This window comes from Copadichromis virginalis, linkage group LG9, assembly GCF_057382275.1.
Source record: "Copadichromis virginalis isolate Kocher_CV1m ecotype Utaka linkage group LG9, C_Virginalis_male_GT1.1, whole genome shotgun sequence".
Classification (NCBI taxonomy): Eukaryota; Metazoa; Chordata; class Actinopteri; order Cichliformes; family Cichlidae; genus Copadichromis; species Copadichromis virginalis.
Genome location: NC_140626.1, coordinates 27,936,760 through 27,952,713, shown reverse-complemented (window position 1 = coordinate 27,952,713; position 15,954 = coordinate 27,936,760). Strand labels below are relative to the sequence as shown.

The 15,954-nt window shown below is 41.3% G+C and overlaps 1 protein-coding gene across 1 annotated transcript; it reads right to left on the bottom strand.

Moving 5' to 3' along the window:
- Positions 1 to 1,613: 1,613 nt before the first annotated feature.
- shrprbck1r (sharpin and rbck1 related) lies at positions 1,614 to 14,613 on the bottom strand. The gene is made up of 14 exons (XM_085468576.1): positions 13,926 to 14,613; positions 13,098 to 13,272; positions 10,955 to 11,032; positions 10,701 to 10,842; positions 10,487 to 10,577; positions 10,046 to 10,367; positions 7,261 to 7,361; positions 6,981 to 7,151; positions 5,731 to 5,891; positions 5,527 to 5,638; positions 5,222 to 5,401; positions 4,632 to 4,730; positions 3,068 to 3,211; positions 1,614 to 2,904 (listed from the first exon to the last, which is right to left on the bottom strand). The coding sequence occupies exons 1-14, from the start codon at positions 14,202 to 14,204 to the stop codon at positions 2,824 to 2,826; spliced, it is 2,136 nt and encodes a 711-aa protein (XP_085324702.1). The 5' UTR covers positions 14,205 to 14,613; the 3' UTR covers positions 1,614 to 2,823.
- Positions 14,614 to 15,954: the final 1,341 nt, after the last annotated feature.

Here is a 15,954-nt window from a genome sequence, read left to right as displayed (position 1 = left end):
TCTTGGAGTTTGTACGTGTTTTGGAGTTTGTACGTGTTTTTACATGTTTTGGAGTTTGTACATGCTTCAGAGTTCGTACGTGATTTGAAGTTTGTATGTGCTTTGTCTCTAGGGGCCACCGTAAATATACTTTTATTTATTCACTCCACATAAAATGTAATAAATAAATCATATAATACAAAAATCAACTATTCACATTTCAATTTTTAACTATTTAAATTTTCAGCTTTTTCCTTTCACAAATTTAAAGTGAAAAGAACACAAAACACTGCAAACCACAACACAATTAAATATAAATTATAATATGAAAACTAAAAGAACATGCATATTCTCTGTCATATGGACCTGCATGAATAAACTTTCTCAATCCTTTATCATCTGCAACCGAAAATAGTTGTGGATGATTACTATACCTTTCTAATGTTGTTGTCCCTGCCTCTCTTTCTCTCTCTCTGGCTCTGTTCCTGTGCTACTGAGTGTAACTACCGCCCCTCCCCCCTCTGCCCAGCGTAAAGCACAAGGCTCGCGTGCAGAGTGAAACAGAAAAAAAGTGCGAGAGAGAGGCTGAGAGAAAGAAAAAAAAACAACCACGTGACGGCTCGCGATAAGGAGCCGGCTCGCGTCGTTCACGTCAAAGAGTCGGCTCTAAGAGCCATTTCGTTCGCGAACGACCCATCACTACCCCCAACTCTTGAAGGGAGCTCGAGGTCTATAATTTGAGCATATCGAGTTCCTGGGTGAAAGTGCTCGCAAAGAAGAAGGGGGTGTGGAAAGTGGGACTGACTTTGCGCTTAAACGAACATCATGTGCACTCGAAAATAAGTGCTTGTTTTGTTTTTTAATGCTAAACAGCAACAACAATAAAGCACTATAAAATGTGACAACGGCGATAAAAGGCGCGCAGGAAGTCCACTGCAGGAATGGCGAACTGGAGGAATAACCTTGAAACCGAAAGGTGATTAAAGGGTTTTTGCTGAAAGAGTTTGTTGTTCTGAAGTGTGGTCCCATCTGATTAAATACGCAAATTGTAACATTAATAAAATGTGATGTAGATGTAATAAAATACTAGATGTAGATGTTGTGAAGGCGTATGAGGTTAAATACCCGGGATCAAGCATCCGAGGCAACACAGTGCAGAAGACAGGTGAAGTAGAGAGTGCAGAGTGGGTGGAGCAGGTGGAAACGACTGCTATGACGTATGGTTTGGAGATGGTGGCACTGACAGAAAGACAGGAGGCGAACCAGCTTCACCTGAAGTGTCAGAGTTAAAGATTTGAAGATTGTCATTGGGAGTGAAGCGCAGTTTGGAAGGGTCATGGATGTAGTGAAGGAGGAGATGCAGAAGGTTGATGGAGGAGCAGCATGCTAGAGTTAGGTGGAGAGATGGGGAAATAATCCCCTAAAGGGAGCAGTTGAAAGAAAGGGATAATGTTTTTGTGCATTTAAGAAGACATGCAGAAGTCACCAAGTCTTCTCTTTGGACGCTACAAATAGCCTTTGAATATTTACAAGCTGTGAAAAATTTACCCTACTAAAGGATTAGAAAGCACGATGACAGCTTTAAAGCTGCTCATTCACTCAGTTCTACGTTAAATCACTCACAAACACACGTGTGAGTTTGAATGGTGTTTATTTATTGTTAAGGCACAACAGAAAGTCAGCAGCACAGTGCTGACTTTTACACACAGAAAGGAGTGAGGATCTTTTCTTGGCCTGTCAGTTCTGGGCAGTAGTGTAGTCGAGGGAAAACTCAGGAATTTGAAGTTAGGCGCACCCCCCCCCCCCACTTTTCCAGTGAAGAGAGAGGGCATTGATGCGTACATGGATAAAAACATGTTCCAAGTATTTACACTGTTATGAATTACTTTATTGTATCCGAGGTCTTCTACAGGAATAAAAGCTTATTGACAAAAGGTGTTTACATGTGCCTCCCCATACAGGAAATATAAACTTAACAACCAATACCTGCCTTTTAATTAACACGTTGACATTTATTGGTGATGTCATCACACAATACTCAAATGTGAGCAGTTTCTGGGGGAACACAGAGTCGTGGGTAATAAAACACGACTCTGTGAAAACAGTCTGGTTTCTCTCAGCCATCAGACCAACGGATCCCAATCGAAGGAATAATCAGACACACACTTGTTTCGGTTCAAACCTCTTTGACAAGGCACCCATGCAGTCATTACACGGCATCACGCAGACGTACAAACACACACATACACACATTCAGAAATGCTTCTATATGTAACTCAGGACTCTTGCTTCATCTATTTATCACATTCATCTATCACAATGAGAAAAAATTGTCACATTTTGTTTCATTCAGAAACACCCTGCTACTGATTTTTGTGCACGAGAAACAAGGCCACTTCAGTTTTCTGTAATGCATCCAGGCTCGTAACTGCTTAAACAGAAAGTAACGCACCCGTACTGCTACATCAGCTGTGCAAACATTCTGAAAAGGCACCACATGCATTCAAAGTAAATACTCCTGTTTTTTATACCGCATAATTCTGACCACGCTCATCTTCGTTACATAACTAACCACATTCTTATTAGTGAGATGCAGCGACATGTAAAAATATTATTTCTTTCATTCGGATTCCAGTGGAAAAACCAGTGAAAATAAGTGACTGTTAGAGATTTGTTGATTAAAGATCTCAGTATGTATTTAATGTATAAATTCTGCACAGTTTTGTATTAAATATAGCTTAAATAGAAATCTCAGTCTTTCTTTCCATGCTATTGAGAGAGCAGCTTTTTTCCCCAAGTTCAGTCATTCATTCATTCGGGGCAATCTGACCCATATTGACCCTCTCAGTGGCAGTTTTGGCATTTAGGGTGACACTTTCGGTTGTTCACGTTGCAACGACATCCTCCACTGGTGTCTCCTGGACCCTTTAAAAGCAACAGAATGAGGAACATGCTTTGATGGAAAACAAGGCTTTGCAGTCTTTTTAGGTGGACATAAACAGTTTTTGAGTCTATCTGACCAAGGTTACTAAATAAAGCAAAAATAGATAAATCGTTAAAGTTAAGGTAGAAAGGACAGATTTCATACCCTTGGCCCCCAGCGTGGCCCTCTGGTTACCCAGCAGATCTCAGTGTGACAGACTGTACAGCGCAGCCAGTCACATCCATCTCTCTTCTGTACAATGATGCCACACTGTGGACAGCGCATGGCCTCCCCTGACTGCACAAGAGTCTGTTTGTGAGAGATAAAATGAGAACAAGAAAAAGAAGAAAGAATATGAGACCCGAGGATATGGAAAGCATTACCAGTATATATCAGTTTGTCTGTAAGCATTAGACCACAAAGCCATTCACTGCTTACGAGTAGAGGTAAAAATGGATCTGCAACACTGTCCCTTCTATCTCTGTGCATTACAAATAGCCTTAAAACAGTGTACAACTCAAAAGAACTCTCTGTCATGTCGCACATCCCACATACAGTACAGATGTTGTGGTTAGAAGTTCACATACACTCATCATTGGCTGTCATGGTAATTTGGGGATTTTAATGATTTCTTTGGACGGTTCTTTTTCCAGGGTGGCACTGTTCAGCATACATCTTTTGTTACTTTGTTACTTTAAAACCAAGAATTTCTTGCACAGGTTTGAATTTATTTGAGATATTCGCTAATCTACACAGATTTAAAGGTATACACACAGGCACAAATATATACATACACTCACTTAAATGTTTTAATAATTAGTGATGAAGGTTCTACAATGTCTTTTAACTTGACAAAGCCAAGGCACGCTTACGTCTTGTTAGTAATTGTGATTGACTACAACTTTTTGTTTTTATTTGCTGCATAAAAGGGATTTGTGTGCTGATCATGAAAGATGCCCCTGCTCCAAAATCAACACCATCTAGTTCAACTGAAATTTGCAGCTGCCCCCATGGACAAGCCAAATGTGTTTTATGGTCAGATAAGGGTGTGGCTTTCAAACTTAAAAACAAAGTAAAACTGTGAAGCATGGTGGTGGTAGCATCGTGTTCTAGGGTTGTTTTGCTGCCAGTGGTACTGGTACAATACACAGAATGGATAGAATAATGAAGAAGGACTACCTCCAAATTCTTCAGCTTCACCGTAAATCAACAGCTGGATGGTTGAAACTTTGATTCAGTTGGTGTTGAGACAGGACAATGATTCCAAATACACACATGAACTGGTTTTGGATTGGATAAAGCAGGCTAACATTAAGCTTCTGCAATGGTCTTCCCAATGTACAAACTTCAAACCTACTGAAGACTTGTGGATTAAAAGCGGGTCTGTGCCAAGAGACCAACTAATTTAAAGAACTCTACCAATTCTGCCAAGAAGAGTGGTTAAATATCACAGACAGAATTATAGCAGAAGCTTGTTGATGGCTACCAAAACATCTGCTCATAGTACAACTTGCTATGAGATATTTAACCAAATGTTAGTGGGGTTGTATGTATAGATCTGAGCCTGTATGGATTAGAAACTCGTGCACCCAATTCTTGTTTTTCAAAGTAATAAAACTGTATCCTGCCGTTCAAAGAAATAACTAAAAACCCCAAATTACCGTGATATTCATGCCACAAGGAATGTATGAAAACTTCTGACCACAACTCCATGTCTGTTGTAGCTCACATTTAGTAGATGTGTTGTCCTTCGAGCAGCAGAGTCATTGATAGCACGCGCTGCAAGATCGTCCTGGTACTGCTTACAATTCATACCCTCATGGATAGACTGAGGAGAAAATAGAAAGAGGAACAAATAAGGATCTTTTAAAAACTGTAATTTATGTAAATCACTCTAGGACAATTGGATAAATTCAATAAAAATGTAGCTAGGAATGAGCAAAACAGGCATTCTTTGCAGAAATAAACATTTCTTATTCAATTTGCAGTTAGCATGAGGCAACCAAACCAGTTAAAACCATGTCAATACTTGGACATTTTTTCATTTATGTACGGTATTCATTTTTACAAAGTATTTTTCATTTTTAACAGCATAATGTGCAATTAAAATGAACTGTTCCTGGCAGAAGCCACTCAAATAAACTTATTCTAAATGAGCTTGGACTAATTAATTAGTTCAAAGTTCAGTCTGCATCTCTACATAGTATATGTGCAAATCTAATGCATCACATGAGTTCAAGCAACCAATATAGGAACAAAAGACAGGAATAAATTATTAAATTTCATTTTATACCAGTATATACTGTGTATGATTTCTACCTTGCAGATTAGGCAGTTGTGTTTCTTGCAGACAGGGCAGTGGAAGACATTGACAGTATCCTCATACACACACCAGCCCAGACAGTCAGGAGTAGCACAGTGATAGCTGCCCTCACACCGAGACTCTGCAACTGAAAGGCCCCTCTGCAGCCAGCGTTCATACTCCTCTGCAGGAACCAACTGTCACCAGGAAACAGGAGGAAGATGGTGAATGTGTGCTAACACTAAAAGATAAAACTGTAGCTTTAAAAACAAAACAAAAAAAAAAAAAAATGTGTCAGAAGCTGTTAGTTGGTCTCACTCACAGCTCTGATCTCCCTCTCCTGCAGGAAGCAGGAACAGGAGTATGTATCATCTCTGTAGGGACAGGACACCTCGGGCTCCTCGCTCAGCATAATGACAGAGCGCAAGCACTCTCTAAGCAGGCGTGCACACAAACACAGAAAAGTCACCCAAGGTGTACAAGAAAAACAAAACAAATCAAAAAACCGCCACCCCTTAAATTTTACCTGCAAAAACAGTGCAGACACTCCCTCAGGAGGATGCCATCTCCTGGCTGTAAGCCTGCATAGCAGATCCTACACTCCACAGATTCAGGGTTAGGCACCAGGTCCTGACCATCCATCATCACCAGCCGGGCAAAGTTCTGCCTTCGCTCCTCCTCCCTCGCCTGGAAGAAGGAGCGGTGTTGTTGGAGGAGGGAAGTGAGGGTTAAAGGCAAGTTCTGTAAACTGCACTCTTCCAGCTTTTTCTTATAATGTGCATTTTAAACTCGAAAATGCTCAAAATCCTCATTTACACAAACACAGACAAGCACACAGAGTCAAAACCTTTTATTTTTATCCATTCAGAGTATATACAGTATCGCAGTGCAAAATAAATGACTCATACATTCAACTCGGTGGCAACTATTGCTCCTAAAGAGTTCATTAAAAAGCCACTTCATTTGATTTGCTGAAAGGCTGCAGTGATTACGACTGTCACTGGATGTTCAATATGAGTAACGTCTTTTGGAGCCAGGGTCAAAATGTAAAAAGAAATCTCACAGGTTTTTTTTAAAAACCTGCCCGTCCTTGTCAGCATTACTGCTCATTCAGAGCACGTTTTCCACATTTTTCAGAAAATGTGCAAAAAAAAAAAAAAAAAAAAAAAAAGTAACATGTTCTCACACAGCCTGTAAACTGCACGATCTTATGAATCTGCAAATATGGGATGCAACCGATGCATGAAGGCAGCTTAAAATGACTTCAGGGGTAAAATTCGACAGTTTTATTGCATAAATGTGGATATACATGAATATAGTCATGGGCAGTGGAGATGGTGCTTCAAGGATAGAAATGAACATAAGGTGTATGTCTGCCTGTGTCTGTGTGTTCAGTAGTTCTGGTCCAGGTTAAACAGGAGTGAGGTGTTTTGAAGCCCAGCACTCTTCAGCCCCTCTCTTCTCCCTTTCTCCTTCAAAAAACAGAGACAGAAGAGAAGAGAGTCAACCTGAGAGAGCCTGAAAGTTTCAATTCAAATACCACGGTTATTAATTTTTTTCTAAATAAATACATATCACCCTCTCCCTTTCATCGGTTTCACTTTGAGCATTTTGTCAAATTTGGCCAAACTGTGTGTCACTAAGTGGTGCTCCCCTCCCTGAATTTTTAACTGAGCTTTGTGTGCCCACCATCATGTTATATTCCAGAAATCATATTAAGTATGTGCACGTAAAACCACGTCCATACTACCCGGAATGTATTCTTTTTTTAAATACCTGCTGGTATTGTCGGATAGCTTCTTTCTCCTTCTGAATTCTTCTGAGCTCCAGTGTATCAGGTCGATATCCCCCCGGGACAACGTAGTTCTCAGGTCGGTCCGTACTGCAGATCTCACAGCCCGGCCGTGTTGGTTTGTTAATGTAGGTGCACGAAGGACATGACCAACCCTGAAAATTTGTTTAGCGCCGTTATTCTCTACATTCTTTTTACCTTACTGAACTTAACTGTGTGTCCTTTAAGTATATGTTTTCGATAGGTTGACAAAAATTACATTACCTGGGTAGGCGATGTTTTCGGGCTCAGGGCTTTATCAAGCTGGGGCATCTCTAGGTTGATGAGATCTCTGATCTCTCTGATGTTTTGCCTCTCTAAACCGCCTGAGGCATTTAAGGAGAAAAAAAAGAGACTGAGCAGCCAACATCAAATCTGCGTGCAAACATGTTTGCTCAATATGCCAGTGTGTGAAAGACTTTATGGCACCTTTATGGTGTATGCATATAGATTTAAATTGAGTAATTATTTCTTTTCCTTGGTATTCTGCTGAGTTACATTTTCACTATGTGGGCACAGACCATACAAAGTCACAGACAAACTATGTTTAGTAGGGGATTGCTCACTTTACATTATTTATTTATTTATTTTTATCTAACAATAGAAATAAGGTGTTAAACAGTCATACAAGGTGAGATCAATAAAGTCTTTGAATCTGTCACTGAAAAAAAAAAGCCATACTTAATTTAAATGTAGTCACTATTTTTGGTCTTCTTGGGCAGTGTGCAACAACTTCAAACACTTCTGCTTCTAGATCATGTCTCAGAAACTGTGCTGTGACCTACTTTGTGTGACAAAATATTAAGTTCTTTGTCAGACAGGTCAGGAGCATGCTTGTCACTCTTTTCCCTTCGACATTCATCCCACCGTGTGAAACGTTCATTCCCCCAGCATTAGGCTGTCAATGCAGGCCACTACTGTAACGTCTCAAGGTGCCTGAGAGTTCAACACGCGCTGAACTGAGCAGGCAGAAGCTTTTTCATCACACCATCACACTCATGAGCCCTACTCTCTGTCTTCATACTCAAAAAAATATATCGATACTGCACTGTATTGCAATATTTTACATGGCTATTTTGTATCGATACAGGGGCACCAAATATCGATATTTTATGAAATAAATAAAGATACGTAAATAAATGGGAACGCTGCTCTGCTAACATGAGACGAGCCCTCTAATAGCAACAGTGTTCATCTCCTGCACGGCGATCCTGAGATAATTTTAGCTGAGCAATCTTACAATAAATCAGCTCACCCGAAAAAACAGCCAACACTGGACACACTCAGCTTGACAGAGTGTATAATTACCAATTTGTCCTCATTCAGTCACAGACTGATTCCATTGTGATAAATTGTAGTATATGTTATTGTGAGCTTATTGCAAAATGCTAAAAATTGCAATAATACTGTATCGTGGGTAGCGGTGCAACAGATCAAAAATCTCACGGTTCGGATCAGATCGGTTTTAAGTCACGGATTGGATCAATTTTCGGATCAGCAAAAATAGAAAAAAAAGACAAAAATTCGACTCGCCATTTACTTATTTAAGTATTTTTTGCCTATTAAAAAACATTCAAGTGAAGACTCATTCCACACACTTATATAAAAACAAATTAAGGTGCAATATGGACATTATGGACCATGCTGGGCATCCTCTGCACACGGCCATAAACAACCAGAGGAGTCAGTTCAGTGACAGGTTGCTTCTCCCAAAGTCAAGGACCAGCAGACTTAAAAAGTCCTTTGTCCCACACGCCAACAAACTGTTTAACTCCTCGCTGGAGGGGAGAGGGAGGGGAAACGGGGACAAAGGAGGGGCGAACAAGTAAGCTGTAGTGCCTTTTCACTGTGCAATAGTTTTTGTTAATAACCAACGGTGTAATAGACTCACAATACTTGAAATGTGCCGTTCCCTTGTATTCTTATTCCTATTTATTCTTTTTATCCCTTTTGTATTCTCTGTGTTTATATATATGGTATATTTCTGCTCACATTCTGCAACTTCTGTGGGTGCTGTGCTACTGGAAACTGAATTTCCCGGAGGAACCCACCCGAGGGATAAAGTTTCATCTAATCTAATGTGATCTATAGGGCAGTACAGGGCCACTCCGCTGTGATATAACGAGCGGTCATGGTCACGTGGCTTTCCTTTGCCCTGGAGGTCCACCCATTTGTAGTTTGAGCAACAGAAGATGCCTGGGACAGTTCAGCCATAACTTTAAACTTCTCCTGCTCATACATGCTTGGAACGATCTTGTCACACTGAAGTGGACGCGCAACGAGATATCATAGCGTGGCTCAAGCACGTTCATCACAGTTTAAACCCCTTGTTTTGCACAACGGAATACGGCCTCCTGTCTGCAACTAAACACCCCAGTAGCTTTTGTAATAACTTTAGCCCGGTCGGATTGGTCGGCAAAGGGCTGCTTAAATGCCGCAAACTCCTCTGCTCTGCCACTTGGACCGCTAGCGCTGGCCATAACTACCGGCTGACAGACTGACCTCGCGCACCATACACATACTTTTTTCTCTTTTTCGAATCTTTGGATCACGTGCGTACCGAACCGTGGAGTGGGATCGGTTCGGATTTCAGATCAACTGTGATCCGTTGCACCACTAATCACGGGTGGTCTTATGATTCACAGAATCATAGACAGATGAACACTTGCAAACTGGCAGAACAGGACTTTTAGGAACTGATCTAGAATAGCAGGAGCCCTGGAAGCAATGTGGAGGTGCACAAGAACACAACCTTAAAGAGGAGACCTTTCAATTTTAAATCACGCCAAGTTTTTGCTTTTTTGTGGGAAGACTCATCTCGTATTAGAATAACATATAGAAGATAAGAAAGTGACATACCATGGTGTATTTTTCAAAGCAATGATCACAAGGGTTTTAGTGATAAGGTGTTCAAAGGCCCTTTGTTAGTAAAGCAACAAATACACATGTGTAATTGTGATTTAAATAGCTCAGATTTCACATAAACCACTGTGAAGAGACCACATCTTACCAGTGTTAGTATTGGTAAGGAGTCTAGAAGGAAGTGTGGTGTAAGGCCTCCAGTCCTGAGATGAGGGGCCATTTGCAGAGGTAGCAGGGAGTGGCGGGTTTGGAGAAGACTGAGATGAAGGGCTGAAGAGGAGGATGCTCTCCTGATCCTGCTGGAGGGCCTGCGGGGTCAAGCGAGCGTGGCGGGCTGACAAGAGGTACAAGAAGGCCGTGTCACCGTGCTGACGAACACCGTACGACGCGAGGGATCGGTTGTCGAAGCACAAGCACTGGCCGATCACCCAGCGCTGCACTCGTGGGTGGAAGCCGTATTCGAGAAACATCTAGAAAAAAAACAAAGAGAATGACGATGAATGAGAGAGAAACATTAACAGTGGGGCAGAATCGAAACCATGCTGTGAAAGGAATATGATAAACATATATATGTGTAGCTCAAATTAACCTGCTGTTTCAGCGACGCAGTAGTCATGTGTGGGAAAACTTTCACAGTGACACAACAGGATGAGGACGAATCCTCCACTACGACAGCCAAACTGCGAGACAAGATGAAACCCGTGCAAACAACTAAGATTACATCAAATTATCAAAACATAAAACTACTGATTATAGATCGTGCCGCGAAGTATCGAAATCATAACGAGTAATCGTGTTCCTACTTGACTTCATTGTATTCGTGGTCTCTGGTGGAGGGCTGGATCCTAAGTGCAGCACGCTGATGGGCGAGCGTAGCAGCAAAGGCAGAAGCAGACTGCATGTCACCTGCCTCTATCGCCTTGGTCAGCTCTATACAAGTGTCCTCTGCAGATGAAACAAATGCACGCATGATGAAACACAGAGAGACATGCAGAGATCAGAAGGGCGCTAACAACAAATAAATGAATGAAAACAGAAACAGAGGTGTCACACTCACCTGTTTGCTGCAAAGCTAAGGTGTTCTGATGATGGGGACCGTCAGGGGGCTGCTGTGGCTCATTATGGTGAGAGAAGGCTGCCAATATATAAATTTGAAACCCAGAGGGGGAAAAAAGATTTTAACTAAACAGATTTCAAAGACAAGAAAGAGATAAAGAAAACACATTAAGCTCCAGAAGAAACTCAATCATTCTGTGATTTTATCATTTCGCAAGTTTGTGTGAATTGAGCCCTGAGGGGGAAGCAAGGCAACGTATGGAAATATGAAGAGTAACAGCTAACGTCTGCCACTCGGTTTCCACTATGAAAGTGGAATCAGTTGACAGTGCTGTGCTTGGTTCCACAGGGCTAATTTGAATATCAGACCATCACTTCCACAGTTTGTATCCCAGTCACGCACACAACGCTGCACTTTTTCAAAAAAGAGAGGTCCCCATTGTTTGAGTGCAACGCTGTCGAGCAGCCGTGCAGACCAGGAAAGACGCGCAGTGCTTCATGCAGGTCCAAGTAATCGCTCTCGATTTTATTTTAATAAATCAATGTGTATGTCACGTTTATCTTATACGGTTTAACATGTACGAACTTACGTTTTGCATATATTACTCATGTTGCCTGTCCGATAATTTGTACAGCACTGTTGTTGCGTTTGCTTAGCTAAAAACATGCTTAAATAAATTTTAATTGATTGGATTTTGTGAAACTTCAAACATACAGCCAGCGGCACGAACAACTATTTTTAGCCATGATGAGAACAAAGAGCTCTCAGCTCACACAGGCCTCAGCATCCTTCAGTCAGCATGGGCAGTAACACATATACCGGAGAAGTTAAGGGAAGGGTAGGTCACAACAAACACCGAAGTGACGCAGGTTTGTTCTCTGTATTGTATGTTAAAAAATAAGGAAAAATGCTCAGGGCATGATTTAAACGATGCTCACTTTACTTAAAACGACACTTTATAGCTTTACGAACATCACAATGATGTCATTATTAGCCTACTGAGACAATCTGAGGTTTATCGTTCATCAGAGTATAAACCCTATACTCTGATGAAGCTTGGAATGGTGAGGTTCATGGTGGTGTTGCTACCAACCACTGAACACAGTCAATTTTATACCTTAATTTGCACAAACACAAGTTCCCTACAGGGTGGATCAGCATAACAAAAGCATCCTACAATATTTTGCAAATTTGAATGCATTTGCACCATGGTGGTGTGGGGTTATAATAATATCTTATGCCATGTTATACCCCTGATTAATGATTGTGAAAGTATTATGTAGTTTTAGTTTGTAGTATTCTCCTGAATTAGAAGAAGGTGATAACTATTACAGTTATTAAACTGATTTGTATTACATTAGACTGCTGATTCAGTGTGAATGAATGATATTGTTCATGATGCATTATACTGCTGAGTTATAAGAAATACTGTTTTCGGAGAGTCAGGACTTTGCTTTTTCTGATAGTAGAGGAGACAGAGAGCACATTCCACGGGAGCTTCACCCCCACCGTTGCCGCCGTTGTTAAAGGCAGACAAAATAGGGAGCCAAGGCCATAAGTCAGGCTCGCTAGGAGTTAGAAAGAATGAATGTTTAGGTTTTTACGACTAGGTGGGGGCCACTAAATGCTATAAGAGTTTGAGTAACCCTCCACCAGTTGGAGATTTGCTGTGACCCTCTGCATGCATGTCTCCCCATCCGGATGGTTGATGCTCAAAAGTGTTGAATTGTATGTAATAAAGTAATTGTTGATTGAGCATTTATACACCGAGTATTGTCCTTCCTTCAGCCCAAAGATCGAAAGAATTGGGAGGATTTAACAATTTAAAGCAAATTAAAGCTATTGCCTCACATCAAGAAGTTCCTGGGTTTGACTCTACCATCCGGCACTAGCCTTTATGTGTGGAGTTTGCATGTTCTCAGCGTGTCTGAGTGGGCTCTCTCTGGTTACTCTGGCTTCTCCCACAGTGCAAAGACATGCAGTTAGCGGGGTTAAATTATTTGGTTATTTTAAATTTGTCATGTGTTAATGGTTGTTTTTCTGGGTCAACTGGATAAGCAGAATAAAAAGGCTAGATGGACTTTGCTCCAAGGCCAAATATCTGTTTGTCATCTACAAGTATTTGCTCTCCTGGGTGACTGACCTCTGTGTGCTTCTCTTAGTGACGACATCACCACAGTAGCCCACTCCTGGGCTTCCTGCTCGCAGCGAAAGTTGAAGCTGATGCGATCATTGGGAGGAACGGCCAAACTCAGCTCGTGGCACTTTGGCGACTTCACCTCGTAGTTCACGCTCCTCAAATCAAACTCGGCGATGGTCTGAAATAATAAAGAGCGAGCGACAGTCAGAGGAAATCAAAGGCTGTCGTTTTTGTCACTGTGTGATGGATTTGTCTAAACTTTAATTTTCCACTATATTGTAAAAAAAATGTAGTTAGATAAAATAGACATGTGTATAAAACATAACATTTGCTTCCAAGCAAAGTGGCCTGAATCTGTCCCCCTTGGTCATGGGTGCCCTTTAAAAACACCCAAACAACCTGTGCAAAGAGGATATGGACAGACATTAATTTCCTTCACAAAAGAGTGGTAAAAATGGTAATATCTATTTTAAAAAAAAGAACCTGCCTTGCCAAAAAACATTTTAATATTTAATGATTTAGAATCACTACCTCAAGTTGTCAAGGGTATGGCCTTTGCATAAGGCAATTTACATAAGAAACTTAAGACCCTGGAGGGTCTGCGGGGATTTCCTAGACCAGGATGGCTTTGGTGTAAAGCCAGAAAACTGTAAATCACTGCACTGCTTGAGGTAGTGCTCATTAAAAATAAACCTGGACAACATAAAGCCTTGCATTGATGTGGAGGTACATCTAGAATACATCTCTTTCCTATTATCTTTTCACAGCCTGTTAACAACGTTTAAACACACATACCACAACAAGCCAACCCCCGCACTGCTGTGAACTCACCACACTCCGGCCAGTCCCGCCGTTCTCCAGGAGCGACAGCCGGAATTCCCCGGATTTCCCCGGGTCCATGCTGAGCTGCAGTCTCAGTGACTCATCACCTGCTCCCGGAAGACACAGCGGCCGAATCCCAGAATGGCACACTGACACCCGAACCGACATGAGGACGGTGTGGCAGCCAAGTTGAGACTGCGAGGCCCCATAGTGGCTGGGGAACGCGGCGGAGTGGTCCGGTGTGTGATCGGGGGAGGAGTGAGCCCAACCGCCTGAACTCAGCGACATCCTGCCCGAAGACTCATGTAGAAAATAGTTCCAGCGGAGTCCCGTCTGCCTGTCTGTTTACCTCCTGTCCCGCGTTCTTACCTGGTCTCGGCTTTCCTTTCTTTTACATTTCTGTCAGTGAGTCGTTTGACTGGTTATTTGACAGAGTCAGTGTCAACAGGAAGCAAGTGCGCAGAGTCGGAGAACTATTTTAGAGCCACTTCCAAAAAGTCAAACGCGAGCGATGTTTCACTTCTCTCTTCTTTTTTTAGAGAAAGCTCCGTTTCAGGCAGATTCGGTGTGTCTTATTTTGGCTTCTAAGTAAAGTTCCTTTGCCTGTAGTCCCATAAATACCGTCCTGACTCCAAGGTTATGGTAGTAGTTTGAGACTGGTATCGATATGTTGCTGTTTGCTTTCATTTCACATTGCGCATGCGTTCCTCGTTGGGTGACGTATGCCGCTGTAATATTTATGAATCATGTGAACGCTGTTTCTTTTTTTAGCTGCACCGAAGATTCACTTCTTTCTTGTCTCTTAACACACTGTATATTTATATATTGCACACATATATTTGTTTGCGATGTAGTCCAGTAAAAAAGTCTATGTGCGCATTTGACCACAGAGAGGCAGCAAAGCATTCAGTTTACAAAAACGGTGGATGCATGTTCCCGGTATCTTCTAAATAATTCATGTTTGTATTGTAGCTGTGGGTGTTTGGACTTTTAAAGCACTTTTAAGAAAGTTAATGTTCAGTTTTAGAGAACGACTGGATGGTTCGAGTAACAGTATAATTTTAGCACTTACAGATCCGACAGTGAGTGGTTCCCGTTACTCATCCAGTCTCAGAAAGCACTGGTTAAAGTGTTTGTGTATTTATTGATTTATTTTAAGTAATTGTGTTTTATGTATATTATGGTTTTATATTTTTACAAATGCTTTATATACTTATTTATATACATATATATATTTAATGGTATACCTTGTGTTGTGTGTGTGTGTGTGTGGGGGGGGGGGGGGAGTTGTGTGTGTGTGTTTCTTGTCTTGTTTTTATGGACATGTAGTCTGCCAATAAAGATTGAATTGAATTGAATTGAATTCATGTCTGTGGAAATATATATAGTATTTATATAAGATTTTCAAGATCAACAGTGACTCCGTGTAAGCAAAGGAGTTTTTTTTCAGTCTGCATTCGTTTTAGTTCTCACTTTTTGAGACTTTGTTAAGTGTCCTTTTTAGTAGTCTCGACCCAGGTGAGACTTAAACCCACAACCACCAGCTCCAGAGGATGGTGCCTTGTCCATTAGGCCTCTGGGCCTCTCTGGTCCATTGCTCTCATCTGATGGCCTGAAAATGGCTTTTGTGACATTCAACAGAAAACATTTACCAGCCATCTATTCAACAGTGACCTTTCGTAAAAGGTTTACTTTTAAAATATTCATGTCCTCACAAAAATAAAAATTTTGTGTCCTTTTTTTAATGTCCTTTTCGCCCCCTGAGCTGTCTGTGTGTAAGGTTTGTGGATGTAGAATGTTTGTCTATATAAATGGCCTTTGTTCTGAATTCAAGGTGCAAGGGAAATACCTCCTGTTGTCTCATCCTCACACGCTTTAGATCATGGATAGTGTGTCAGCAATGTAGGAAAGAAGAGAAATGCTTTTGATCAGGGAGATCGAACCCAACATGGTATGCCACATTCAACCCTCTTTGATCTCAAGTGGGACAAACTCCCGTTTTTGCCAGTGTAAAGATGTTTAACTACATTAAAGAAAA